At 40.4% G+C, this 27,671-nt stretch overlaps 2 protein-coding genes across 4 annotated transcripts in view; both read right to left on the bottom strand.

The window, feature by feature from the left end:
• Positions 1-21,621, bottom strand: part of cpne9 (copine family member IX) — a 199,711-nt gene extending 178,090 nt beyond the window's left edge. For all 3 annotated transcript variants that reach the window (XM_060938585.1, XM_060938586.1, XM_060938587.1), the window contains exon 1: positions 21,383-21,621. In XM_060938585.1, the coding sequence (XP_060794568.1) occupies positions 21,383-21,459 (77 nt within the window). In that variant the 5' untranslated portion in view covers positions 21,460-21,621. The remainder of the gene's footprint in view (positions 1-21,382) is intronic.
• On the bottom strand, positions 21,531-24,357 carry LOC132895970 (germ cell nuclear acidic protein-like). Its single transcript, XM_060936701.1, has 6 exons — positions 24,285-24,357; positions 23,729-23,875; positions 22,410-22,601; positions 22,230-22,346; positions 21,906-22,019; positions 21,531-21,769 (listed from the first exon to the last, which is right to left on the bottom strand). Exons 1-6 carry the CDS (start codon positions 24,355-24,357, stop codon positions 21,531-21,533), a joined length of 882 nt encoding a protein of 293 aa, XP_060792684.1.
• Between the last annotated feature and the right edge of the window lie 3,314 nt (positions 24,358-27,671).

Genomic DNA, 27,671 nt, shown 5'->3' with positions numbered 1-27,671 from the left:
TTTCAGCATGACAATGATCCCAAACACACCGCCCGGGCAATGAAGGAGTGGCTTCGTAAGAAGCGTTTCAAGGTCCTGGAGTGGCCTAGCCAGTCTCCAGATCTCAACCCCATAGAAAATCTTTGGAGGGAGTTGAAAGTCCGTGTTGTCCAGCGACAGCCCCAAAACATCACTGCTCTAGAGGAGATCTGCATGGAGGAATGGGCCAAAATACCAGCAACAGTGTGTGAAAACCTTGTGAAGACTTACAGAAAACATTTGACCTCTGTCATTGCCAACAAAGGGTATATAATAAAGTATTGAGATGAACTTTTGTTATTGACCAGATACTTATTTTCCACCATAATTTGCAAATGAATAATTTAAAAATCAGACAATGTGATTTTCTGGATTTTTTTTTCTCATTTTGTCTCTCATAGTTGAAGTGTACCTATGATGAAAATTACAGGCCTCTCTCATCTTTTTAAGTGGGAGAACTTGCACAATTGGTGACTGGACTGACTAAATACTTTTTTGCCCCACTGTATCTAATCTGGCCGACAGGTGATGAGTTTATGCCATCGTGTTGTCCATCATCTGTCTGGTGTTGTCCACATTTCATGAAAATTGCTTCTTCTATCTCAGTTCCTCACTAATTTTTATTCTTTTTGGCAGGAAGGTAGGTCTGCCTGAGGTGCATATATTGTAGCTTCTACCCAAATTTGCATAATTTCAATTAATAATGAAGATATGGAGTAATTAATTGATCCCTAACACACGGTTTCCACACAAATCACTTCTTCTCCCTCAATTCTTCACCGATTTTGATTCTTTCTGGTATGAAGGTAGGGGAACCTAGGGTGCATGTAACTTCTACCCAGATTTGCTTCATTACAATTATTAATGAAGTTATGAACTAATTAAGCCTTAATGAGCAGTTCAACAAAAATCGCTTCTTCTCAGTCAATTCCTCGCCGTTTTGGATTCTTTCTGGTGAATAGGTCAGTATTCCTAGGGTGGATATCGCTTCTATATATAGCTTGTATATAGTGTATAAAGCGTGCAACATTTATTGCGCAAGGTGGCCCACTTTAGATCGTTCCTTCTGGATCAGACAGGGCCGGAGTAACCTACACTGTCATTGACGGTCTCATTATAAACTTCCTTGAGTAGACATAGTTGATGTACTTCAACTATATGCAAAAAAAGAGAGCCAATTCCAAGTTGCATATCTTGTCATATGACCTTCAATAAATAAGTTATTGATTTACATATGAATAGATACACTGCATGGCCAAAAGTTTGTGGACACCTGACCATCATACCCATATGTATTTGTTGAACATCCTATTCCAGATTTAGTCCCCTTTCCTGTTACAGTAAGGTCCACTCTTCTGGGAAGGCTTTCCACTAGATTTTGGAGCATGGCTGTGGGGATTTGTGATCATTCAGCTACAAAATAATAATAATAATAATAATAATAATAATAATAATAATAATAATAATAATAATAATGTTACATTGATATAGCGCCTTTCTCAAACTCAAGGTCACTTTGCATACAGTGCCTTGAAAAAGCATTCATACCCCTTGAACTTTTTCACATTTTTCCACCTTACAGCCACGAACTTAAAAGTTTTTTATTGAGATTTTATGTGATAGACCAACACAGAGTAGCACATAATTGTGAAGTGAAACAAAAATGATAAATGGTCTTCAAAATTTTAAACAAATAAAAATCTGAAAAATGTGGTGTGCATTAGTATTCAGCCCCCTGTACTCTGATACCTCTAAATACAATCCAGTGCAATCAATTACCTTCAGAAGTCATCTAATTAGTTAATAGAGTCCTACTGTGTGTAATTTACTCTCAGCATAAATACACTTGTTCTGTGAAGGCCTCAGTGGTTTGTTAGAGAACACTGAAGAACAAACAGCATCATGAAGACCAAAGAACTCACCAGACAGGTCAGGGATAAAGTTCTGGAGAAGTTTAAAGCAGGGTTAGGTTATAAAAAAATATTCCAAGCTCTGAACATCTCAAGAAGCACTGTTCAATCCATCATTCAAAAATGGAAAAAGTATGGCACAACTGCAAACCTACCAAGACATGGCTGTCCACCTAAACTGACAGAGCGAGCAAGGAGAGCACTGGTCAGAGAAGCAGCCAAGAGGCCCATGATCACTCTGGAGGAGCTGCAGAAATCCACAGCTCAGGTGGGAGAATCTGTGCACAGGACAACTATAAGTCATACACTCCACAAATCTGGCCTTTTTGGAAGAGTGGCAAGAAGAAAGCCATTGTTGAAAGACAGGCATAAGAAGCCATGTAGGGGACACAGCAAACATGTGGAAGAAGGTGCTTTGGTCAGATGAGACCAAAGTTGAACTTTTTGGCCTAAATGCAAAGCGCTATGTGTGGCGGAAAACTAACACTGCTCATCACCCTGCACACACCATCCCCACTGTGAAACATGGTGGTGGCAGCATCATGCTATGGGGATGCTTTTCTTCAGCAGGGACAGGGAAGCTGGTCAGAGTTGATGGGAAGATGGATGGAGCTAAATACAGGGCAATCCTGGAAGAAAACCTGTTGGAGGCTGCAAAAGACTTGAGACTGGGAAGGAGATTCACCTTCCAGCAAGACAATGACCCTAAACATACAGCCAGAGCTACAATGGAATGGTTTAGATCAAAGAATATTCATGTGTTAGAATGGCCCAGTCAAAGTCCAGACCTAAATCCCATTGAGCATCTGTGGCAAGACTTGAAAATTGCTGTTCACAGACGCTCTCCATCCAATCTGGCTGAGCTTGAGCTATTTTGCAAAGAAGAATGGACAAAAATTTCAGTGTCTAGATGTGCAAAGCTGGTAGAGACATACCACAAAAGACTTGCAGCTGTAATTGCAGCAAAAGGTGGCTCTACAAAGTATTGACGCAGGGGGGCTGAATACTAATGCACACCACATTTTTCAGATTTTTATTTGTTTAAAATTTTGAAGACCATTTATCATTTTCGTTTCACTTCACAATTATGTGCTACTCTGTGTTGGTCTCTCACATAAAATCTCAATGAAAAACTTTTAAGTTCGTGGTTGTAAGGTGGAAAAATGTGAAAAAGTTCAAGGGGTATGAATACTTTTTCAAGGCACTGTAGGGCAAAGAAAACAGAAAACAAAACACACACAAAAAAAAGTTGGTAAAGAGTGGTGAGTTTATGCAGTGGTGGAGGAGAAGTGTTCATGAAACAAAAAGGTTTTGAGATAAGATTTGACAAAAGGAAGGGAAAAGCAGTCACGGGGGGGGGGGGGGGGATGTTGAGGGAGGGAGTTCTACAGATCTTGGGGGCCATGGCACTGAAGGACCTGCCACCCAGGGTAGAGAGTCTGGTGCGGGGGGCAGCAAAGCAAAAGCAAAGGAACTGATGCTGAGTGAAAAAGCCTGGGGTGCAGTTGGTGTTCCAGTTCATCCCAAAGGTGTTCAGTGGGGTTGGGCTCTATGCAGGAACTCTTCCTCTCCAACCTTGGCAAACCATGTCTTCACTGAGCTTGTGCTTTGTGCACAGGGACACTGTCATGCTGGAACAGATTTAGGTCCCATAGTTCCAGTGAAGGGAAATCGTAACGCTGCAGCATACAAACACATTCTGTACAACTGTGTGCCTCAAACTTTGTGGTAACAGTTTGCAGAAGAACCGCGTATGGGTGTAATGGTCAGGTGTCCAGATACTTTAGGCCATATAGTATATGTAATGGTTTTCACCACACACTTTGAATTTATTGTGAATTAAAAAAAAAATTTAAAAACTTTGCAGGAAACTTTATATAACATAAAAGAGACTAAAATATCCACAGAAAGTACAGTTTCAAAAAATATAGTTCTTAGTTATTGTGAGCCTCAGTGAAGAAAATCTCGTGTTATTAACATGACATCACACTTCCACATACTAAAATAAGTACACGGTTGAGTCGTTCACGCTTAAATCAACTGAACTAGCAAAAACATGGCTTTGCTGAAACAGTTTTGCGTCAGAGAGCTCTTCAGAGATGATGGAGAACTAATCAGTTAATCAGTCAACCAGAGCAGGTTTAACTGGGCAAAAGTGAATTTTATTGTACTCCCGTACGTTTATTTTTAAATTAGCATGGAATTGTCCCTTCAAAACAACTTACATATTTATATTACTCCCACAGTGCTGTGAAATGCTGAATTCTGATTGGTCAGAATGTGTTGATTAATTTTCTATACCAGTATTATAATATCTATACTACTGAAGGAAGGCTTTTTGTCTGTCTGTCTGTCTGTCTGTCTGTCTGTCTGTCTGTTCACCAGTGCAAATTGACACGGCTGGACGCACATACTCCATACTTTGCAAATGGATTGGTGACACCCCAGAGGGACCCAAGACAACATTTTTGATTTTCCAAAATATGGGATTAGTGCTAATCCAACGCACTATTCGTTTTCCATAGGCAAAATGCTCACGCTAACACACTGCGCGCAGCCTCGGTGGGGAATCCCCTCCCCCACTCACCTGACAGTTTTGATTGTACTGATTCATAATCAGTTCTGTGAGGTTTCTATGAAGAGATGTTTAACATTTTTTGGAATGAGTCTCCAGGGTCAACATTTCATTACAGTCAGAGTAAAGCTCAAACTTTAAATCTTCTGACATTAGAAAGTCTTTTGTCCCGAGGGCTTATATTAGCAGTTTCTCAGTAACATGATATGCTGCATTTTTTTTCTCATATTAACTTAAAGAGACTGGTGGGGAAATGACTGTTTGGAGTGTGTACAGGTCTGAAAAGTGTTATTCCACTTTTGCCAGAGTGATTTGCCAATGATTACAATTATTAATTTATTAATCATTATTAAGTTATTTTTATTATTAAATTAAAGCTAAACGGCCTTTTGATTTCATAAAATCGGTGAAATTTAGTTCGTGCTGAAATGTGGTGATTGTGATCTCTGTTTATTTCTGTAATATCTCACAAAATATCAGGCCATTCTGTGGCTGGGAAGTTATTTAATTTGAGGGGATTAAAGCAAATAATGTGCATGAAATCGCTCGCTTGGCGCAGTCAAGCAGACAGAGGAAGTCCGTGTGCGCATGCGCAGGTTTACCTTCTTCTTCTTCTTTTGGGTTTTATGGCAGCTGGCATCCACAGTGTTGCATTACTGCCATCTACAGGTTTCCCTTTGAGCGTGCACTGACAGTTCCATCATTCTGTCGCTAAACGAACAGCTGATCACACCGAGGTGCTCGCTGAGCGCCCATATTTATTAGTTTGGTCCTGCGTTTCCTTTCCTTCGTATAGAACATAACGTCTTTTCTTCTTGCTTTCTTTTTGTTACTATAGTCGGTCTTTCACGTTTCATTCGCACACTCACGTCCTCCATTTTTCTCTCCTGTTTCAAATTTGTATCCCACAATGCCTTGCGTGAACGGGGAAAGCCCACCACGTGATGCATGACATAGTATCTTGAATTGGGTCATGGTGAAGCAGGAAAAAATAGCGGAGAATTTAGGGACACATGGCCCGAAATTCAGTAATTATTCTATTTTTAAAAAACTAATAAAATTGGAAGTCTGTGATTCGAATTCAGTAGCTTTCAGTCACTAAACAAAAATAATTGGGTGTCGGGAAAATTCTTTTTGTGATCTACACTTGAAAAATCTGAAAGGCAGTGTAGTTTAATTGTTGATTATTACATTAAATTAATTATTAATAAATAAATTAATAATACATTTATTAAGTTATTTATTATTAATGTATTAAACTGATTAATTTATTAATAAACTATATGTTGCACATTTTAACAATTTACAGTTAATGTTGTCTGAGAGACAAATTAGTTCCTGTTTTCACTTACATCACAGTCAGGATAAACAATCATTCCCTCATCTATCTATCTATCTATCTATCTATCTATCTATCTATCTATCTATCTATCTATCTATCTATCTATCTGTCTATCTGTCTCTCTGTCTGTCTGTTTGTCTGTCTAAAAAATGCAGTGCAGTTTGTCATTTTACCTACTAACCAGAAAGCGTAAACCCCTCTGTCCTGAAGACTCCCAATGCCAGGAAACCTTGAAAAGCACCATGACTGTTACAAAGTGCTCACAACCGAGACGCCTTCCATAAATGTCTCCTAACAGAAAACTTCACCACATCAGTGATTATACATTTTACTTTCTTCAAGAACACATTTTTTCAAATCTGTATATTAGTGTTGTAGTCCAGACCAACTAAACCAAGAGTCATGACCAAGACCAGAGTGTATTGAGACTGAGTCAAGACCAAGACTTTGAGAGTTTGAGATCAAGTCAAGATTGAACTCACAGTTAAATCAGACAATCCACAGGCAATTTAGTGAAATCCCCACAGTTGTGGTCTTGAACGGTCTTGAAATATAGTCCCATGTCCTCTTTGTCTGAGGCCGAGAAAAGACGAGGAGTAAAAATGCGGTTGATTCTGAGATGAGACAGAGACCTTCAAAAAGTGGTCTTGAGACTGGTCTTGAGCACTACAACACTAGTGTGTATTATTAGTCTTAGACTAATAAACAGATTTAAAGTCCTTTCTGAAGGTTGTGGTACAGCAAGACCAGGGTTTTTGTTTTGTTTTTTTTTGGGGGGGGGTTGTATTTTTTTTGCTCTACACTGAAGCCATTTGAGTTTGAGATCAAAAGATGAACATGAAGCAACAGATCAGAATTTCAGCTTTTCCTGATACTTACATCTAGATGTGTTAAACACCTTAGACACTGACACCTTTGGTGGCAGAACATGGCATTTCTTTTAGATGAGCAAAAGTATTGGAACTGATAGTCTTAAAGTAAATAACACAATATTTGGTTGCATATCTCTTGCTTGCAATCCCTGCAGCAAGCCAGTGACCCACTGATATCACCAAACCATTCCATTCTATCTTCATGATGCTTTTCCAGGTTTGTACCGCAGCTTCTTTCAGTTGTTTGTTTTGGGGAGTTTCTTCCTTCAGGCTGCTCTTCAGGAGATGAAATGCTACTCAGTTGGCTTAAGGTCTGGTGATTGATTTGATTTGGCCAGTCTAAAACCTTCCACGTTTTTCCCCATTTGTTGTGTTGGCAGTGTGTTCTGGGTCATTGTCTTGCTGAATGATGAAGTTCCTCCCAATTAGATTGGATGCATTTCTCTGTAAAGTGGCAGACAGAATGTTTTTGTAGACTTCTGAATTCATTCTGCTGCTACCATCATGAGTTCCATCATCAGTAAAGATTAGTGAGTCTGTTCCCGAAGGAACCATGCAAACTCAAGCCATAACTCTACTTCCACCGATGAGCTTGTATGTTTTGGATCATAAGCAGATCTTTTCTTTCTTCACACTTTGGCCTTTCCATCACTTTGGTAGATTGTCACTTGGTTCCAGAGCTTTTGTGGCTCATTTCTGTATTTGAGTGTATCTGTGAATACTGAAAAATTTGCGGCGGGCAATTTGGCAAAAATTAAATGTGTTGGGTTTAGGTATAAATCCTGCCAAATGATAGTATCACATCCTAAGTGAAAGGTCCACAGCAGAGCTGCGCTCAAATGCTTTTATATTTTTCAGTATACAACACTAATCACAGACATCATTTTGTGAGATGTCAACTCTATGACAGATCAACCACCTACTATCTATTTTTTGTGCACCTCCTCCTTTAAAGTCAAAATCAAACAGCTTATTGTCTAGAATTTGGCTTCATCAGTAGATGTTGTTGGTGGAATTGTAGCCTGCACTGTGGGATCCAGCAGCACTGGCGATGCTAAAGCTACCTTCAATTAGACATCACATAGTTGGCAAATTTTGGGCTTTTTGGCTTGCCATGTCCATTGGTATCAACTTATTATCGCCCAGGGTGATGTGTGTGAAGGGAGTGGGCTGGCACTTCATTTCATCATACTGACTACTTACCACAGTTAATCACACAGATGTAGCCACTGTCACAGAGTTGAGATGTAAAAAAGGTACGCTTCAATTTTTACACACTCAACTCCACGCAAAAAATAAATAAATCAATGAAAACAAAAGCAGGACACACAATCATGTGTACGAGATGTTGTTCTGTTGCCCTGCCAGATAACATGAGGCAGGCAAACCTTGTATCTGAGTAACCGTGGCAACGCTGGGGCTGAATTCAGCACCGTCACAGAGTTGACCGCAAGTTCGTGGGACGCCTACTTTGGCTGAGCTGCAGTCGAAATGTTGAAAAGCTGCATCGAGTTGACTTGTATTTTTTTAAACACACTCATACCCATGACGTGCACAGAGGGTTAATCCTGTCTGCTGGCTTTCAGTGGAGAAATAACACCATTAGTTCAAACCAAGGTTGCAGGTGGAACAAGTCAAGTGGGCCATTTTCACACTTATTTCGATTTTTTTCCAACAATTAAGAAATGTCAGAGAGGTCTGCTGAACTTTTTCACACTAGGCCCCAGGGAGCTCTTGCTGTATGTACAGGTTTTAGATCTCTCCACAAAAAACACAGGCCTAGAGATGGCTCTGGGACACAAATTTCTCAGTATTCACAGAAACACTCAGTTATTGTAAAGTTATTTAACGTTTCAAGTCCAGTTTCATGAAATTCTATTCTGTTCTGTTAAACCTTCGTGACACTTTTGATGGTTGTTGATTCTTATTGTCTTATTTACCAGTAACTGATCACTATCAGTATGTTGATGTAAATGGTGATTTTTCTAGACATACTGAGGTAAAGTTTGGTGTTCCACAAGGTTCTGTTTTGGGTCTACTGCTTTTTTCTTTATATATGTTCCCTCTGGGTGATATTATTCGTAAATATTGTATTAATTTCCACTGTTATGCTGATGACACACAGTTGTATGTTTCTGCAAAATCTGATGAGAGACACCAGCTTATTAGAATTGAGGAATGTGTTAAGGACATTAGACACTGGATGCTGATTAACTTCCTTCTGCTTAACTCTGACAAGACTGAAATACTTGTACTAGGACCACATGCAGCTAGAAGTAAGTTTTCTGATTCCACAGTAACTGGGTGGCCTTTTGGTTTCTTCACGTGCAGCAGTAAAAGACCTCGGAGTGATTATTGACCCCAGTCTTTCATTTGAAACTCACATTGATAACATTACCTGGATAGCTTTCTTTCATCTCAGAAATATTGCTAAGATAAGAAATTTAATGTCACTACAAGACGCGGAAAAACTAGTTCATCCTTTCGTTCCCTCCAGGTTGGATTATTGTAATGCCTTACTGTCTGGATGTTCCAATAAGTGCATAAACAAGCTCCAGTTAGTTCAAAATGCAGCAGCAAGAGTCCTTACTAGAACTAGAAAATATGACCCCATCACCCCTGTCTTATCCACACTGCATTGGCTCCCAATCAAATTTCGTATTGATTATAAAATACTACTATTGACCTTTAAAGCACTGAATGGTCTCGCACCACAGTACCTGAGTGAACTTCTGCTCCTCTATGACCCGCCACGCCTACTTAGATCAAAAGGTGCAGGCTATGTGCTGGTACCTCGTATAGTGAAGGCTACATCAGGGGGCAGAGCCTTTTCTTACAAAGCCCCACAGTTATGGAACAGCCTTCCAAGTAGTATTCGGGACTCAGACACAGTCTCAGCATTTAAGTCTCGGCTGAAAACATATCTGTTTAGTCAAGCCTTTTGTTAATGGTGTTTATGAGGTAAAGGAGTAGATCTGGAGGGTCCTCAGACATAGAGTGTTTTGGTAAACTGGGATGTATGGATGCTGTCAGTCCCCACTCGCTTGCTCACTCGAGTTTGTTGACGGTGTAGTGGCTGCTGCTTTATGTCCCGGGGCTCCCTCATGCCTGTGTTACCTTCTGACTCTCCCCTTTTAGTTATGCTGTCATAGTTAGTTGCCGGAGTCCCTGCTTGTACTCAGTGCAATATGTATACTGTTCCTACTTATTCAGGTGACATTGGGCATACCGAACAACCTGTGTCCCCCCGCCATCTGTTCCTCTGAGTTACATGTCGGTCCTGGGATCGAGATGCTGAACCTCTTCTGCTCCCCGGACCTGCCTGATCCGTCCTGGTGCCCTGTGTCTGGTTGGAGTCTCATTGCATCGCTCCTGTGTAGGACGGCCCCATGTGGACAGTTGGGGATCGCACCTGGAGGATGCTCTGGACTCTTGCAGTGGTGCTTTTGTGGCTGGGGACTGCAGTTGACTTGCTGGCTTTAGGACTGCAGTTGACTTGCTGACTTTGGGACTGCGGTTGTCGTGAATGGTTTTGCGCTCGGGTTTCCGTCGGTGGGGGGTTTATAGCATCAACAAAGCTGACTTTATGTTAGGACTGTTAATGTTATAGTCATGTTGTCTGTTGTTGCCCAAATGAGGATGGGTTCCCTTTTGAGTCTGGTTCCTCTCGAGGTTTCTTCCTTGTGTTGTCTGAGGGAGTTTTTCCTTGCCGCCGTCACAACAAGCTTGCTCATTGGAGATAGATTAGGGATAAAATTCGCTTATATTTTGAGTCATTCAAATTCTGTAAAGCTGCTTTGCGACAATGTTTATTGTTAAAAGTGCTATACAAATAAACTTGACTTGACTTGATTCTCTCTGAAGTTGGCAAATTGATTCTCAACCTTAAACCCACTACAAAGAAAACTAGAAGGGCACTCAGTAGAGTGTATACCTCCGCCAAGCCGCATATTATCAACATTAAAATCAAATCACTTGAACCAAGGATAATTCTAAAGCTGTACACCAAATTTGACCAAAATCCGTTTACAAGTTTTTGAGTTATGTTGGGAACAGACAACAAAAATCCTGGATCCATATACATATTTGGATTTGTATCAAAACCTAAACACTTGTTTGTTGACACACGGCCCACCATTCCACCAAATTTCATCAAAATCTGTTCACTACTTTTTGAGTTATGTTGGGAAAAGACAAACAAGCAAGCAAACAAATGGAAGCGAAAACATAATCTCAGCCAAGATTGTGCTGGGACACAAATTTCTCAGTATTCACAGAAACACTCATTTCTTTGTGAATTCCAATCTGGCCTTCTGATTCTTGCTGCTGATGAATGGTTTGCATCTTGTGATTTGTCCTGTATATTTCTGCTCTTGACATCTTCTTCCAATCATGGAATGACTGTAGCATCAAGGTACAATAGTTGCACGTTGCATATGTTCTGTAATGAAGATGCACATTCTGTTCACAAACTGAAGAGGTTTTTTCCCCCAGTATTAGAGACGCAGCTAGAGGTCTGGAGCTGTTTTAGTTGCGCTCTGACTCTCCTCCAAACCCCTTGTTTTGAGTGACACAATTTCAGGATGGCATCTGGGCCTCCCTGTGATGACAGCTACAAACAAGCTTGATGAATTGGCTTCTCTTGTGAAGTGCTTCAGTAATTTGGCACCACAAAGAGCCCATGATTAACACTGGAATCAGACCTTCATATTCACAGTCTGTGTTTATATCATGGGTTGTTTGGAAAACCTTACAGATTGCATTATGCTTGATGATAAGTTACATACTGGAACACAAAAAGACTGTAAGTTAGCCAGACGTCTGTATATCAGCGCTGATTAGACGCGAGACTGCTGCTGTAGCTTTTTGTGTATAAAACTGTCTGTGTATTCGTTTGAGTGGGCAATGTAGCAAGCTGCGTCTTCAGCTTTATTACTAATGAATAATAATAATAATAATAATAATAATAATAATAATAATAATAAGTTAAATTTATATAGCGCCTTTCAAAAAACCCAAGGACGCTTTACAATTATAGACAAAGAAAAAAAAATAAATAAAAAATATAATAAAAAATAAATAAATAAAAAATAAAAAGTAAAAAGTCCACCAAGTAGGGGTCAGGATGTAATTCCCGTGGTGTAGCAGCCACAGTCCCACCAAAAGGCACACGAAAACAAGTCTCACATCTCTAGCACCGCCGCCGCGACGCCGTCAGCAACATCGCTCAAACACCACGCCATGGATCCACAAAGCGAGCACAGAAGCTCCGCCACGCAGAGCGCTGGTGTGTCCCAAACCGCCTGCACAGCCGCCGCGACACCACCAAGCAACATCGCTCGGAACATCACGCCAAGTGTTAAAGCACAAAGCGCTGGACAACCACGATGTAAAATGAGCAACGAGCTCACTGCAGTCCACAGCTGGGAGCGCAGGCATCACCCACAGCGAACCAAGGCCTGGAGGGAACCGACGCCCAAAACTGGGTCCGGAGCTACACCACAACCGGCGGACAAAACACTCAAACAAACATCAAACTACACAAACACACAGAAAAAAAATAGAAAAAGACATTTAAAAAAAAAATAAATAAATAATAAAAAATAAAATAAAAAATAATAAATAAAAAAAAAGCTCTGGTGAGAAGCGGCAGCCAGAACGTGCACGACGTACTCTCAACCGGAAACGGAAACAAGAGTAGTAGTATGAAGTAGAAGAACAGTTTGTGGTTGTTCATCTGAAAAGTGTAGCTTAAAAAAAATCATTGTACACCTAAAATAAATGGGATCTTAATTTTTCTCTCAGATAAACAAGTACTGTATATGCCTGTATGACTGTTTACCAAAAAAAAAAAGTCATGTGCACTCGTGGGTATGGGTCATGCAATTTAAGTAGGAATAGGGGAGAGCAGGGAGAGTTGGGACACATTTTCAGCTTTTGTAGAGTGTGTGAAATTCTTTGCAGGTCACATCACATTCATAGTGCATTAGAGAGGATTTACTGTACCCTGTAACCACATTAATTTCTCAGCTTGGCACATATACTGGCCTTCAGACTTCACTTTCTATTTCTGTCATTATTTTTTGCACAGACATGAGACATTGAGGGGAGACATGGGACATTATCGTGGGAGACTTGGGACATAGTGGAGAGACATGGAACAAAAATAAAATACCTAGCTTAATCCTACATGTGTAATTTTTATTAAACTATATTATTAAAACATGTAACATATGAACTGTAACATATGAACACACAATGCTAGTACAGCGATAGAAAAATGTCAGTTTACCCAAAACCTGACTCAACAAAACAGTTCCATTCTCAAGAAGGAAAGAAATAAGATTAATCCTCATACAGGGACACACCCACATTTTAACAACATTTTTTAAAACAATTTTATATTTGTAAACTCCAAGAAAAAACCTGTAACATGATGAACTGTCCCAACTCTCCCCATCTGGACATTTTAGGGAAAACAATCCTTAAGTATGTTTTTCCCCAGAATTTAAGTTTAATAAATAATACTATTTATTCTACCCACATTTACTGGATATGAGCAATCACGCATTCTGTTTGGCTACTCTACTACTAGGCTATCACTCATATACCGTGAGTAGAGAAAAACAAAATGGTGGAAGTACTTAAACCAAAATTGTTTTAGGTACAAAATTATCAAGTATTTAAAATAAGCAGAAATAGCTAAAAGAATAGTTTTCCCCCCAATAGCACCTGTTCCACACTCCAGCCCAGTTGGTGGCAGTAATGCACCTTTAAGTTGGTTTGCCAACCGCCAACAAAACCCTAAAGATGACTAAGAAGAACCCCCCCCCCAAAAAAAACAAAAAAAATAAATAAATAAAAGCAGAAAAATATGGAATGAAAGTATTTGATGGTAAGAACATATCTTTTTTTATTTTTCAAGAATTATTATTATTGTATTTTTCACAAATTGCTCCTGTCATTTCAGTGGTTTGTTTACACTCTAAGCAGAAATTATTTTGTCGGACGTTTTGTATCAAGTTTTTATTTATTAAATTTGTGACAAATAAAAATAAAAATGCTCTGTTTCTCAAAATCCAGTGAATGTGAATAGAATAAAACAGTTATTCCACTCAATCTCGTCGTACACGGCTCATGTATCAGCTCAGTTTCGTGGATTGACTGTTAAATATACAGTAACTCACAGCTCCATACTTTAATTCCTAACAAACCCCCAATTCACCAGCGTTCATTACACTGGTGTTTCTCAATCTATGGGTCGTGGACCGGTACCAGTCTGTGAGAAGATTACCGTCGGTCCGCAAGCCTGCCTCTGTGTTATCCAATCTGTGTTATCTGTGTAACCAATCTGTGTTATCTGCCAAACTATGCTAAGCAACGAAGCTATGAAGCCATCCAAACTGCACCGGCATTTGGAAACTAAACATTCGCATCTCAAGGATAAATCAGAGGATTTTTTCAGAAGAAACCATGATGAATTGGCCACCCAAACTAAAGTGTTGAAAAGTAATTTGCCCGAGAATGAAAAGCTAACAAAGACATCATACATGATTTCACACCACATTTCCAAATGTCAGGCACCCTTCACAATTGGGGAGAAGCTAATTATGCCTTCGATTGTTACTGCTTGTAGTGAGGTGTTGGGTCCGGCTGCTGCAGCCAGAGTAAAAGGGATTCCTCTGTCAAATGACACGGTCTGTCGTCGAATTGACGATATGGCAGCATACATCGAAATGCAAATTTTAGAAAGGGCAAAGTCATCTGACTGGTTTGCCGTTCAATTGGATGAGACCACGGATCTCTCTAACTTGGCTATGCTTCTGGTCTACATCAGATATGCTCATGAGGGCCGGTTTCATGAGGATTTTTTGTTTTGTAAGGTGCTTCCAGGGACCACAACCACTGGAGAAATATTCCATATGCTTGATGGGTACATCTCTGGGCACGGGTTGATATGGGGGCATTGCGTCGGTGTCTGCACAGATGGGGCAGTGGCTATGACCGGCAGGCACAACGGAGCTTTTGCTCGGGTAAAAGCCGTTTCACCATCAGTGCAGGCAACGCACTGTGTTATTCATCGAGAGGTACTTGCCTCTAAACACCTGTCCACAGAGCTTCATGAAGTTTTAAATCAAGTGGTCAAAATAGTGAACTTCATTAAGGCCAATCCGACAAATTCCCGTCTATTTACATCTCTGTGTGATGAGATGGGTGCAGATCATGTTCATCTGCTCTTGCACTCTGAGGTTCGTTGGCTGTCACGGGGTAAAGTGGTGAATAGAGTGTACGAGTTGAGGCATGAGGTTGATGCATTCTTGACAAATAAACAGTCCAATCTTGCCGATCACCTGTGCTTATCAGTCTTGGCTTATAAAGGTAGCTTATCTTTCTGACATCCTGGACCATTTCAATATGCTAAACCTGTCAATCCAAAGCCAAGCGTGTGACATTTTTCAAGCCAATGATAAAATCATGGCTTTCAAAAAGAAGCTCTCAGTCTGGACCAACAGAGTTAATAGAAGTGTGTTTGACATGTTCGGCTGTCTGTCGTCTCTGGCTGATGAAGGTGTGGATTTGGGGCAGGTGCCGGCAGTGATCACGCAACACCTTACTGAAACACTGCGTCATTTTGATTCATACTTCCCCTCAAAATCCCATCTCACGGAAAAGCAATGGGTAAGAGATCCGTTCACCAACCCAGAAACGAGTGCCCTGCCACCTGTGGTGCAGGATAAACCTCTGGAGCTTTTGTGCAATGCTGGTCTGCAGTCGAGATTTGGTCGACTTTCTGTGTCTGAATTCTGGCTGTCATGCTGCGATGAATATCCCCAGCTGAGTGAGATGGCAGTGAAAACACTGACGCCTTTCCATTCAACATACCTCTGCGAGACTGCATTTTCACATTTAACAGCCACAAAGACAAAATACTGAAACAGGCTCAACTCAGAAAACACGCTCCGAGTGGCCTTGTCACCCTGTCTTCCTCGTTTCAACCTGTTCGTGGCGAGAAAGCAGGCACATCCTTCACATTAGAATGCTGACTTTTCTTTTACCAAATCTCTGTGGGTGACTGGGCCTGTCATTTGAGGTTAAAAGTCAGCACGTAGCCTACGTTCAGTTCTCCCTTCTTCATACTGGGACTGTGTAATCAGTCAGTATTAGGGCTACAGTGGGTCTTTAGGTTTCTCGATTTGAGGTCCCATGTTTCTGATAGACCTTTTTATAAGTGTGTGTATGTTACTGAGGCACTGTTTGGCAGTGCTTCAAGTTCAAAGGTGTAGTTTAAAAAAAAAAATCTAAAACACAAAAGTAAAAAAACATCTTGGTTTAATGGTTCTTACGCAAATGGTAATAATAGTTTATTAATAATAATAATAATAATAATAATAATAATAATAATAATAGTCAAATTATTGGGCCTACATATCAGTATATTTATGTAATTTGGCAATAATCTCAAAGACAAAGCACTTCTGTTAGTTTCCCTTGTTTAATAATAGTTTAGGCCTAAGCAATAATAATAATAATAATAATAATAATAATAATAGGTCTACTACTACTACTACTACTACTACTACTAATAATAATAATAATAATGGCATATCTTTGGACAGTTACTGGTCATTTGGCAATTTTCTACAATTCTGCCAATGCACTCCTGTTAGGTCTTATTTAGCCAAAATATTGGTATGCTGGTACAAGCCTGCTACTTGTAACAAGTACTACTAACAAAAAAAATAAAATTAATAATAATAATAATAATAATAATAATAAACTATGTATCTATCTATCTATCTATCTATCTACGGAGGCGCACACGATGTGTGTGTGTGTGTGTGTGTGTGTGTGTGTGTGTGTGTGTGTGTGTGTGGGTGGGTGGGTGGGGGGGGGGGGGGGGGGTCAGGGGGGCGCACAGAGGCGTAGGCCTATGCAGGGCCTTGCAGCACCAAGTCCTAACATTACTGGGCCCCAGAGCAAAGAAGTTTGAGAAACCCTGCATTACACCATGGAATGTCGGTGGAGGCAAAGGAGAAAATGTAAGTTTTGGTTGATGAAAATATTGAACTGCACAAACCTTACTGCAGTGTTCAGCTTCGTGGCTCCAAAGGAAGTCCATTACTCGAAGCAGCAACATCTAACTTCTGATGGAATCTAAAACCTGATTGGTTGAAATTCATTTATGGGAATACGAACTGTCCCAAGTCTCCCCTACTATGGGGGGGGGACGACATTGGGGGGACGACATTGTCATTTTGCCATTGCTGCCTTCCATTCGATAAAAATCTGATTAATCATGCAGGTCTAAGTTGGGACCCATAAGCATATTTTTTTTTGTACCTCGAATACCTCAGAAAGGGAATTTAGTGCACATTTACAACTCATTTAAGGCACATAATTACACAAGTCCCCATGAAATGGCTTGAGGGCCATGATTTATTTCCCCATATGTTGATGTATTTTCTTTTTGAAACAGGAAGTCAGAGTGACGGTGTGCTGAAGTAAGTGCTTGACTGATTTACAGACAGCAGCATTAGATATACACCACACCCAATTTACCAAACTTAACGAGTTTACAAAATAGCTTAATACAGAAATCAGTGAAGAGATTAACAAGAGGCTGTGGAGGATTTCTCACCACCACCTTCACCCACGTCTGTCCACGTTAACAAGGACAGCATCTAAGACGCCGTGATGCCGTGTGTGTGTGTGTGTGTGTGTGTGTGGAGTTATGCTGTACATGTTAGAGACGAGAACGACCGTCAGTGGCGGTGAAGGTCACTGAGAGTTGCAGGGTTGTTCCTAGGAGAAACAAGTACTCATAACTAGTGAAACTAAAAGGTGGGGAAGTAAAAGGAAAGAGTGTACAGGAAGACATGACACTGGCGAACCGTGTTTGCTGCTAACAAGCTGCTATTGTATAGCAAGACCCGCCTCCAGAGGTGTGACATACAACCCCGATTCCAAAAAAGTTGGGACAAAGTACAAATTGTAAATAAAAACGGCATGCAATAATTTACAAATCTCAAAAACTGATATTGTATTCACAATAGAACATAGACAACATATCAAATGTCGAAAGTGAGACATTTTGAAATTTCATGCCAAATATTGGCTCATTTGAAATTTCATTACAGCAACACATCTCAAAAAAGTTGGGACAGGGGCAATAAGAGGCTGGAAAAGTTAAAGGTACAAAAAAGGAACAGCTGGAGGACCAAATTGCAACTCATTAGGTCAATTGGCAATAGGTCATTAACATGACTGGGTATAAAAAGAGCATCTTGGAGTGGCAGCGGCTCTCAGAAGTAAAGATGGGAAGAGGATCACCAATCCCCCTAATTCTGCACCGACAAATAGTGGAGCAATATCAGAAAGGAGTTCGACAGTGTAAAATTGCAAAGAGTTTGAACATATTATCATCTACAGTGCATAATATCATCAAAAGATTCAGAGAATCTGGAAGAATCTCTGTGCGTAAGGGTCAAGGTCGGAAAACCATACTGGGTGCCCGTGATCTTCGGGCCCTTAGATGGGACTGCATCACGTACAGGCATGCTTCTGTATTGGAAATCACAAAATGGGCTCAGGTATATTTCCAGAGAACATTATCTGTGAACACAATTCACCGTGCCATCCGCCGTTGCCAGCTAAAACTCTATAGTTCAAAGAAGAAGCCGTATCTAAACATGATCCAGAAGCGCAGACGTCTTCTCTGGGCCAAGGCTTATTTAAAATGGACTGTGGCAAAGTGGAAAACTGTTCTGTGGTCAGACGAATCAAAATGTGAAGTTCTTTATGGAAATCAGGGACGCCGTGTCATTCGGACTAAAGAGGAGAAGGACGACCCAAGTTGTTATCAGCGCTCAGTTCAGAAGCCTGCATCTCTGATGGTATGGGGTTGCATTAGTGCGTGTGGCATGGGCAGCTTACACATCTGGAAAGACACCATCAATGCTGAAAGGTATATCCAGGTTCTAGAGCAACATATGCTCCCATCCAGACAACGTCTCTTTCAGGGAAGACCTTGCATTTTCCAACATGACAATGCCAAACCACATACTGCATCAATTACAGCATCATGGCTGCGTAGAAGAAGGGTCCGGGTACTGAACTGGCCAGCCTGCAGTCCAGATCTTTCACCCATAGAAAACATTTGGCGCATCATAAAACGGAAGATATGACAAAAAAGACCGAAGACAGTTGAGCAACTAGAATCCTACATTAGACAAGAATGGGTTAACATTCCTATCCCTAAACTTGAGCAACTTGTCTCCTCAGTCCCCAGACGTTTACAGACTGTTGTAAAGAGAAAAGGGGATGTCTCACAGTGGGAAACATGGACTTGTCCCAACTTTTTTGAGATGTGTTGTTGTCATGAAATTTAAAATCACCTAATTTTTCTCTTTAAATGATACATTTTCTCAGTTTAAACATTTGATATGTCATCTATGTTCTATTCTGAATAAAATATGGAATTTTGAAACTTCCACATCATTGCATTCCGTTTTTATTTACAATTTGTACTTTGTCCCAACTTTTTTGGAATCGGGGTTGTACACTGTAGAGAGAATTTAACTGGTCAAACACAACACAAGTACAACACGTGCAACATTCATTCCATGTAACTGATACACAGTAAAGATACACTCATTGGCCACTTTATTAGGAACACCCATACATCTACTCAGCCAGTCCCTCGACAGCAGCACGATGGATCAAATCACGCAGATACAAATCAAGAGCTTCAGTTAATGTTCACAGTGTTCAAACATCAAAATGGGAAACGTGATCTCACAGTGAAGTGTGACTTTCTCTCACTGTGGTATGGGTGTTGGTTTGATCCAGATGGACTGGTCTGAGTATTTCAGAAGCTGCTGATCTCCTGGGGTTTTCACACACAACAGTCTCGAGGGTTTACACAGAATGGTGCGGAAAACAAAAAACAACCATCGAGTGAGTGAGTGAGTGAGTGAGTGAGTGAGTGAGTGAGTGAGTGACAGTTCTGTGAGTGGAAACAAATGCCTTGTGGATAAGAGAGGCTCAGAGGAAAATGAACAGGAAGGATAAAGCAGCTCATAGCAACTCTTTACAACTGTGGTGAGCAGAAAAACATCTCAGCATGCAGCAGCAGAAGAACACATTGCGTTCCACTCCTGCAGCCAAGAACAGGGATCTTAGAATCAGGAACAAGTTCCTATTAAAGTGGCCGCTGAGTGTAGAGTCAAGTGATAACTACTGTATCTCCATGACAAGCACTGGAAAACAGTTTTTTGAGCGTGTAGCAGAACATCATACTCTGTTTATTTCTTTTATGCAGGGATCAGACTACATGAATTTTGACACAATTTTGTCACGGCCGACAAATTTCCAGCATCGGGCGTGAATATGAACATTGGGAATGATAAACAGGCCTTGTAGTGTGACATAATCAAAGAGCAGCGATGTGACACCCGGGATGCCACACGACACCTTGACAAAACATCTAGCATGTCCAAAATTTTTTTGTATGTTCTCGCCTAGTTTGACAGCTCCTGCTATGTGTTCCTTGATGTGGTTCAATATCGCACATAGCCATGACTGACAATGTCTTGACCCTCCTCCCTGATGATGATGATGATGATGATGATGATGATGGTCAGGGTCAAACTTGTAGTGTCGCCAGTCTCCTGACCAAGACACAAGAATTTATGTCTGTATGATTGTCTAATCTGACATGGTGTCCATCAGGAAAGACAAAAATATCGTGTAGTCTGATCCCGGCATGACTCACTTGAGCATCGAGTATCATCCCAACAAACATCATTCACCCAGAAACACAGCAGGCACGTTTGGGCAGCTGCACATGTGTCTCCTATCAAAGGAGCCACCCTGCAACATCAGGGAATGCACCTCGCAAAGTTAAGGAGTTATGCAAACACATATTGGCATCAGCAGTCAACACATTCATTATTTAGCACAGGATAAAAGGCTGGGCTGCTGCTCGGGGCCGGCTGTGTCTGTCCAGAGACGGGACGGCGGCGCTGAGGAACACAGTGAGAGCGGAGCTCAGTGGGTTGAACTGCCATTTATTAGATATACCAGACTGGGTTTCCAGTCTTTTATCTTTATCCTTCTCTCTCAGTGATGGAAAGTTGGTGAGAATTCAGTGCAGAAGGACAGACAGGACGAGCTTCGTCACGGTGCCCTGTTGAGGAGACTTGGGGCTCGAGGCAGTACTGCACTGCAACACTATATACCATCTGTACGTTATCTCACTGGGTATATATCCATACTGTTCTCAAATAACAGTGATCTACTGATGGCCAGAGAGGCGAGGGGAAAAAAAAGGATGGAGATGTTTCTCGAAGACATGAGCAAATGAAAAAAAATTCTTTCCAAACTCAGAAAATGTCTCATCGTTCTGTAATTAATTCATGTACGTCCAATTATTCTGGCAGCTTTATTCATTCTCACTGCTGTTTTGTTGTAGTAAATATATTCTATTATATTCATATATCCCATATTTCACTTCATAACCAAATGATAAGTTTAAATATGAATTGAAGATAAAGTATAATAATTCATGGTTAACATGTGTAATGTGAATTAGGGCTGATTAGTCCTGATTTGTTGCTGTATGTTCTTGAGGAGGTGCTCACACTGATCAGAGTTTATTTCCTACCTGCACGAGACGGTCACTTCTATTTTGGTGGCAGGGACGCTGGTGTGAAGCGGGTCGAAGTCCCCGATGGATGCCATCTGCGCCCCGGGCAAACTTTCACAGCAGTCAGTTCTTCTTTCAGATCTGCGGCTTTTACTGGGCCTGAGGCTCAGCTGCGGGCTGAGAAACGCCCGCTTTCTTCATTGCAGCTGTGGACGGAACGGTGGAACACCGACACACCGGACCGCTTCAGCGCGCACTCACCCGGGACGCACCGAGTCCGCGCGCTGCTCTCCGACTGGCACGAGCTGAAGGCGCGCGCCGCGCGATGTGCGCTCCCGAAGCCCCGCCCACGGAGGCTCTCCTCGATATTATGGGAGTGATGTGGGCTGATGAGCAATGACAAAACTATGGGTATTCATCATCATCACCATCATCATCATCAACAACATCTTCAACATTATCACCAACATCATCAACATCATCATATCTTCAACATCATCATCATCTTCTTCAACATCATCATCATCACCAACATTATCACCAGCATCTTCAACATTATCACCATTATCATCAACAACATCATCATCATCACCAACATTATCGCCAACATCTTCAACATCACCATCATCATCACCACCAATATTATCACCAACATCTTCAACATTATCACCATCATCGTCAACAACATCATCATCATCACCAACATTATCAGCAACATCACCAACATTATCACCAACATCATCATTATCAACATCTTCTTCAACATCATCATCATCATCATCATCAACATTATCACCAACATTATCACCAACATCATCATCATCAACATCTTCTTCAACATCATCATCATCACCAACATTATCACCAGCATCTTCAACATTATCATCATCATCATCATCATCATCATCATCATCACCAACATTATCGCCAACATCTTCAACATCACCAACATCATCATCATCACCAACATTAACACCAACATCTTCAACATTATCACCATCATCGTCAACAACATCATCATCACCAACATTATCAGCAACATCACCAACATTATCATCATCATCATCATCATCAACATTATCACCAACATCTTCAACATTATCACCATCATCAACATCTTCTTCAACATCATCATCATCATCATCAACATTATCACCAACATCTTCAACATCATCACCAACATTATCACCAACATCTTCAACATCATCATCACCAACATTATCACCAACATCATTATCTTCAACATCACCAACATTATCATCATCATCATCATCATCATCAACATCATCATCATCACCAACATTATCACCAACATCTTCAACATTATCACCATCATCATCAACATTATCATCACCAACATTATCACCAACATCATTATCATCATCACCAACATCATCATCATCAACATCATCATCATCATCTCATCTCATCTCATTATCTCTAGCCGCTTTATCCTTCTACAGGGTCGCAGGCAAGCTGGAGCCTATCCCAGCTGACTACGGGTGAAAGGCGGGGTTCACCCTGGACAAGTCGCCAGGTCATCACAGGGCTGACACATAGACACAGACAACCATTCACACTCACATTCACACCTACGCTCAATTTAGAGTCACCAGTTAACCTAACCTGCATGTCTTTGGACTGTTGGGAAACCGGAGCACCCGGAGGAAACCCACGCGGACACGGGGAGAACATGCAAACTCCACACAGAAAGGCCCTCGCCGGCCCCGGGGCTCGAACCCAGGACCTTCTTGCTGTGAGGCGACAGCGCTAACCACTACACCACCGTGCCACCCTCATCATCATCATCATCATCACCAACATCATCATCATCAACATCATCATCACCAACATTATCACCAACATCTTCAACATTATCACCATCATCGTCATCAACATCATCATCATCATCATCACCAACATCATCATCATCAACATCATCATCACCAACATTATCACCAACATCTTCAACATTATCACCATCATCGTCATCAACATCATCATCATCATCAACATCATCATCACCAACATTATCACCAACATCTTCAACATTATCACCATCATCATCATCATCATCATCATCATCATCACCAACATCATCATCATCACCAACATCATCACCAACATCATCATCACCAACATTATCACCATCATCATCATCATCAACATCATCACCAACATTATCACCAACATCTTCAACATTATCACCATCATCATCATCATCACCAACATCATCATCACCAACATTATCACCAACATCTTCAACATCATCTTCAACATCATCATCACCAACGTTATCACCAACATCTTCAACATTATCACCAACATCATCATCATCAACATCATCATCACCAACATTATCACCAACATCTTCAACATTATCACCATCATCATCATCAACATCATGATCACCAACATTATCACCAACATCTTCAACATTATCACCATCATCATCATCAACATCATGATCATCACCAACATTATCACCAACATCATCATCATCATCAACATCTTCAACATTTACAATGAATAATTAAGCCAAAGTGATATAAGGCAACACATTTAAGAAATAATGGAAAAAGAAATCAACATCAATAAAAAGAATTAAAACTAACAAGACACACAAAACATTAAATGCTATTTAGTAAAGAAAAGGAATTTTAAGTCATGATTTAAATGTAAACCTGCAGTGGTTGGCTCTTCCACAATTTAGGGCCAGCAACAGAAAATGCATGGACATCTTTACTTCATTAACATCTTCATCAGTAGCTTCTTCTTCAACTTCTTCATTATCATCTTCATCACCACCATTACCTTCTCCTTCATAACCATCATTATCATCTCTATCATGACCATTCATCATCACTTCTTCTTCTTCCTCCATATTTTTTCTTCACATCATTTTCATATATTTCATCACCATCCTTCTCCTCCTCCTCCTCCTCCTCCTCATCATCATCATCTTTTACACATTGTTGACAGAGTGGAAGCATACTACTACTACTACTACTACTACTACTACTAATAATAATAATAATAATAATAGAAATACATAATTTCTGTTAATTCCTATACCTAACTAGGAGTGTATTGCATAAATTTCACAAAATGTTGATTTTTGGATTTATGTTAAATTTTATATTAAAATGGCATAAAATAGTTTTCATCCTCCACTGGCCAAAAGGCCCAAAAGGAGATTATGTCGTGGCAATTTCCATCCATCCATCTATCCATCCATCCATCCATCACAGGAAGGGTGCTCACCTTCTGAAGTCAACTCCTCTCACAATTTTTGGAGGAATTTCATGAAACTTGACAGGATTCTTTGTTATATGTTGGTAATATGCATATTGCAATTTCATTCAATTCAGTTACATTTTACCAGAGTTATGGCAGAGTTGCCAGCGGGGAATACTGTGCTCTCAGATCACTCTTGTTATATCAGTGTGTGGTATTTCTTTCTTATATGGCAAATAACAGTAAGGATTTTCCCCCAACAATTCCAAAAAAAGTTGTGATGCTGGGTAAAAGATAAATAAAAACAAAATGCAATTGTTTGCCTTATATATATATATGATTTGAACCTATCTTCAACTGCATACAAAACAAAGAAACAAAGACAATGTATTAAATGTTCAAGCTGGTAAACTTTATTTTGTAAATACACACTCATTCTGAATTTGATTCCTGCAACATGTTCCAAAAACGTTGGGACGGGGCAACAAAAGACTGCAAAAGCTGTGGAATGCTCAAAAAACCCACACCTGTTTGGACCATTCTACAGGTAAACAGGTTAACTGGTAATTGGAAAAGCTCAGTCATTCACTGACATGATTGTATAAAGGATGGTACTACAGTGGTGCTTGAAAGTTTGTGAACCCTTTAGAATTTTCTATATTTCTGCATAAATATGACCTAAAACATCATCAGATTTTCACACAAGTCCTAAAAGTAGATAAAGAGAACCCAGCTAAACAAATGAGACAAAAATATTATACTTGGTCATTTATTTATTGATGAAAATGATCCAATGTGAACCTCTAGGATTAGCAGTTAATTTGAAGGTGAAATTAGAGTCAGGTGTTTTCAATCAATGGGATGACAATCAGGTGTGAGTGGGCACCCTGTTTTATTTAAAGAACAGGGATCTATCAAAGTCTGATCTTCACAACACATGTTTGTGGAAGTGTATCATGGCACGAACAAAGGAGATTTCTGAGGACCTCAGAAAAAGCGTTGTTGATGCTCATCAGGCTGGAAAAGGTTACAAAACCATCTCTAAAGAGTTTGGACTCCACCAATCCACAGTCAGACAGATTGTGTACACATGGAGGAAATTCAAGACCAGTGTTACCCTCCCCAGGAGTGGCCGACCAACAAAGATCACTCCAAGAGCAAGGCGTGTAATAGGTTGAACATTAAATAGCTTGTCTTTGTATTGTATTCAATTGAATATATGTAAAAAAAACATTTGCAAATCATTGCGTTGTATTTTTATTTACGTTTTACGCAGTGTCCCAACTTTGTTGGAAAAGGGTTGTACATTCTCATCATTTTTATGAAGTAAATTTGATACAGATAAGAGACCCATTAAAGAAAAAAAAAAACATAAAGTGTATTAGTAAAGTCCTGGGCCACCACAAGCTGCCCAAATAGCTTCATCGATCCTTGGCATAAATCCTATAAGTCTCTGGAATTGTACAGGATTGATGAACACTAAATATATTCCTTCAGGTGGTGTTTTGGTGATGGAGGTGGAGAGAAGTGTAACAACATGTCCTTTCCAAAAGGTGCTCAATTAGGTTGTGATCTGGTGAGTGTGAAGTCTATAGCATATAATTTACATCATTTGTATCTTCATCAAACCATTCACTGAGCCCTTGTGCACTGTACATAGGGGCAGGGTCATCCTGGAAGAGTCCATGCTCACCAGGATAGAAATATTTCACGTTTCACGATAAAGGTGATCATTGGGAAGAATTTCATGTTGATTTGCAGTGACGCATCACTTTAAGGAGACATGTAGAACCAAACTCTCGCACTGGAGACTGGTGTGCATGGGTGATGTAGTTGTGGAGGAACTGTTCTTGCTGTCAGTCTGATCGCGTCCTGCATTAGTGTTCACATTCACTCTATAGAACAGTTGCTCTTCTATTTTCACCACTATCGAAAATGCTCTTTCAAATAAAATCTCCAGCCCTCTTCCCTGTACGTCTAAATCCAGACATCACTTTCACTGTTCATATTAAAACATGTGTCTTTCTGACTGAAGCTCCTGCGTCTGCACCTCAATACCAAACCCTCTTTCAAAGTCTCTTAGATCTTTCCCTCTTGCCAGCTTGATCAAAATCAAGGGCGTCTGGCAATGTTTAGTATATTTTATACAACCCCGATTCCAAAAAAGTTGGGACAAAGTACAAATTATAAATAAAAATGGAATGCAATGATGTGGAAGTTTCAAAATTCCATATTTTATTCAGAATAGAACATAGATGACATATCAAATGTTTAAACTGAGAAAATGTATCATTTAAAGAGAAAAATTAGGTGATTTTAAATTTCATGACAACAACACATCTCAAAGTTGGGACAAGGCCATGTTTGCCACTGTGAGACATCCCCTTTTCTCTTTACAACAGTCTGTAAACGTCTGGGGACTGAGGAGACAAGTTGCTCAAGTTTAGGGATAGGAATGTTAACCCATTCTTGTCTAATGTAGGATTCTAGTTGCTCAACTGTCTTCGGTCTTTTTTGTCGTATCTTCCGTTTTATGATGCGCCAAATGTTTTCTATGGGTGAAAGATCTGGACTGCAGGCTGGCCAGTTCAGTACCCGGACCCTTCTTCTACGCAGCCATGATGCTGTAATTGATGCAGTATGTGGTTTGGCATTGTCATGTTGGAAAATGCAAGGTCTTCCCTGAAAGAGACGTCGTCTGGATGGGAGCATATGTTGCTCTAGAACCTGGATATACCTTTCAGCATTGATGGTGTCTTTCCAGATGTGTAAGCTGCCCATGCCACACGCACTAATGCAACCCCATACCATCAGAGATGCAGGCTTCTGAACTGAGCGCTGATAACAACTCGGGTCGTCCTTCTCCTCTTTAGTCCGAATGACACGGCGTCCCTGATTTCCATAAAGAACTTCACATTTTGATTCGTCTGACCACAGAACAGTTTTCCACTTTGCCACAGTCCATTTTAAATGAGCCTTGGCCCAGAGAAGACGTCTGCGCTTCTGGATCGTGTTTAGATACGGCTTCTTCTTTGAACTATAGAGTTTTAGCTGGCAACGGCGGATGGCA

This window comes from Neoarius graeffei, chromosome 13 (genome assembly GCF_027579695.1).
Source record: "Neoarius graeffei isolate fNeoGra1 chromosome 13, fNeoGra1.pri, whole genome shotgun sequence".
Lineage (NCBI taxonomy): Eukaryota > Metazoa > Chordata > Actinopteri > Siluriformes > Ariidae > Neoarius > Neoarius graeffei.
The sequence above is the reverse complement of the archived record's forward strand: the minus strand, read 5'-3'. Positions and strand labels throughout refer to the sequence as shown.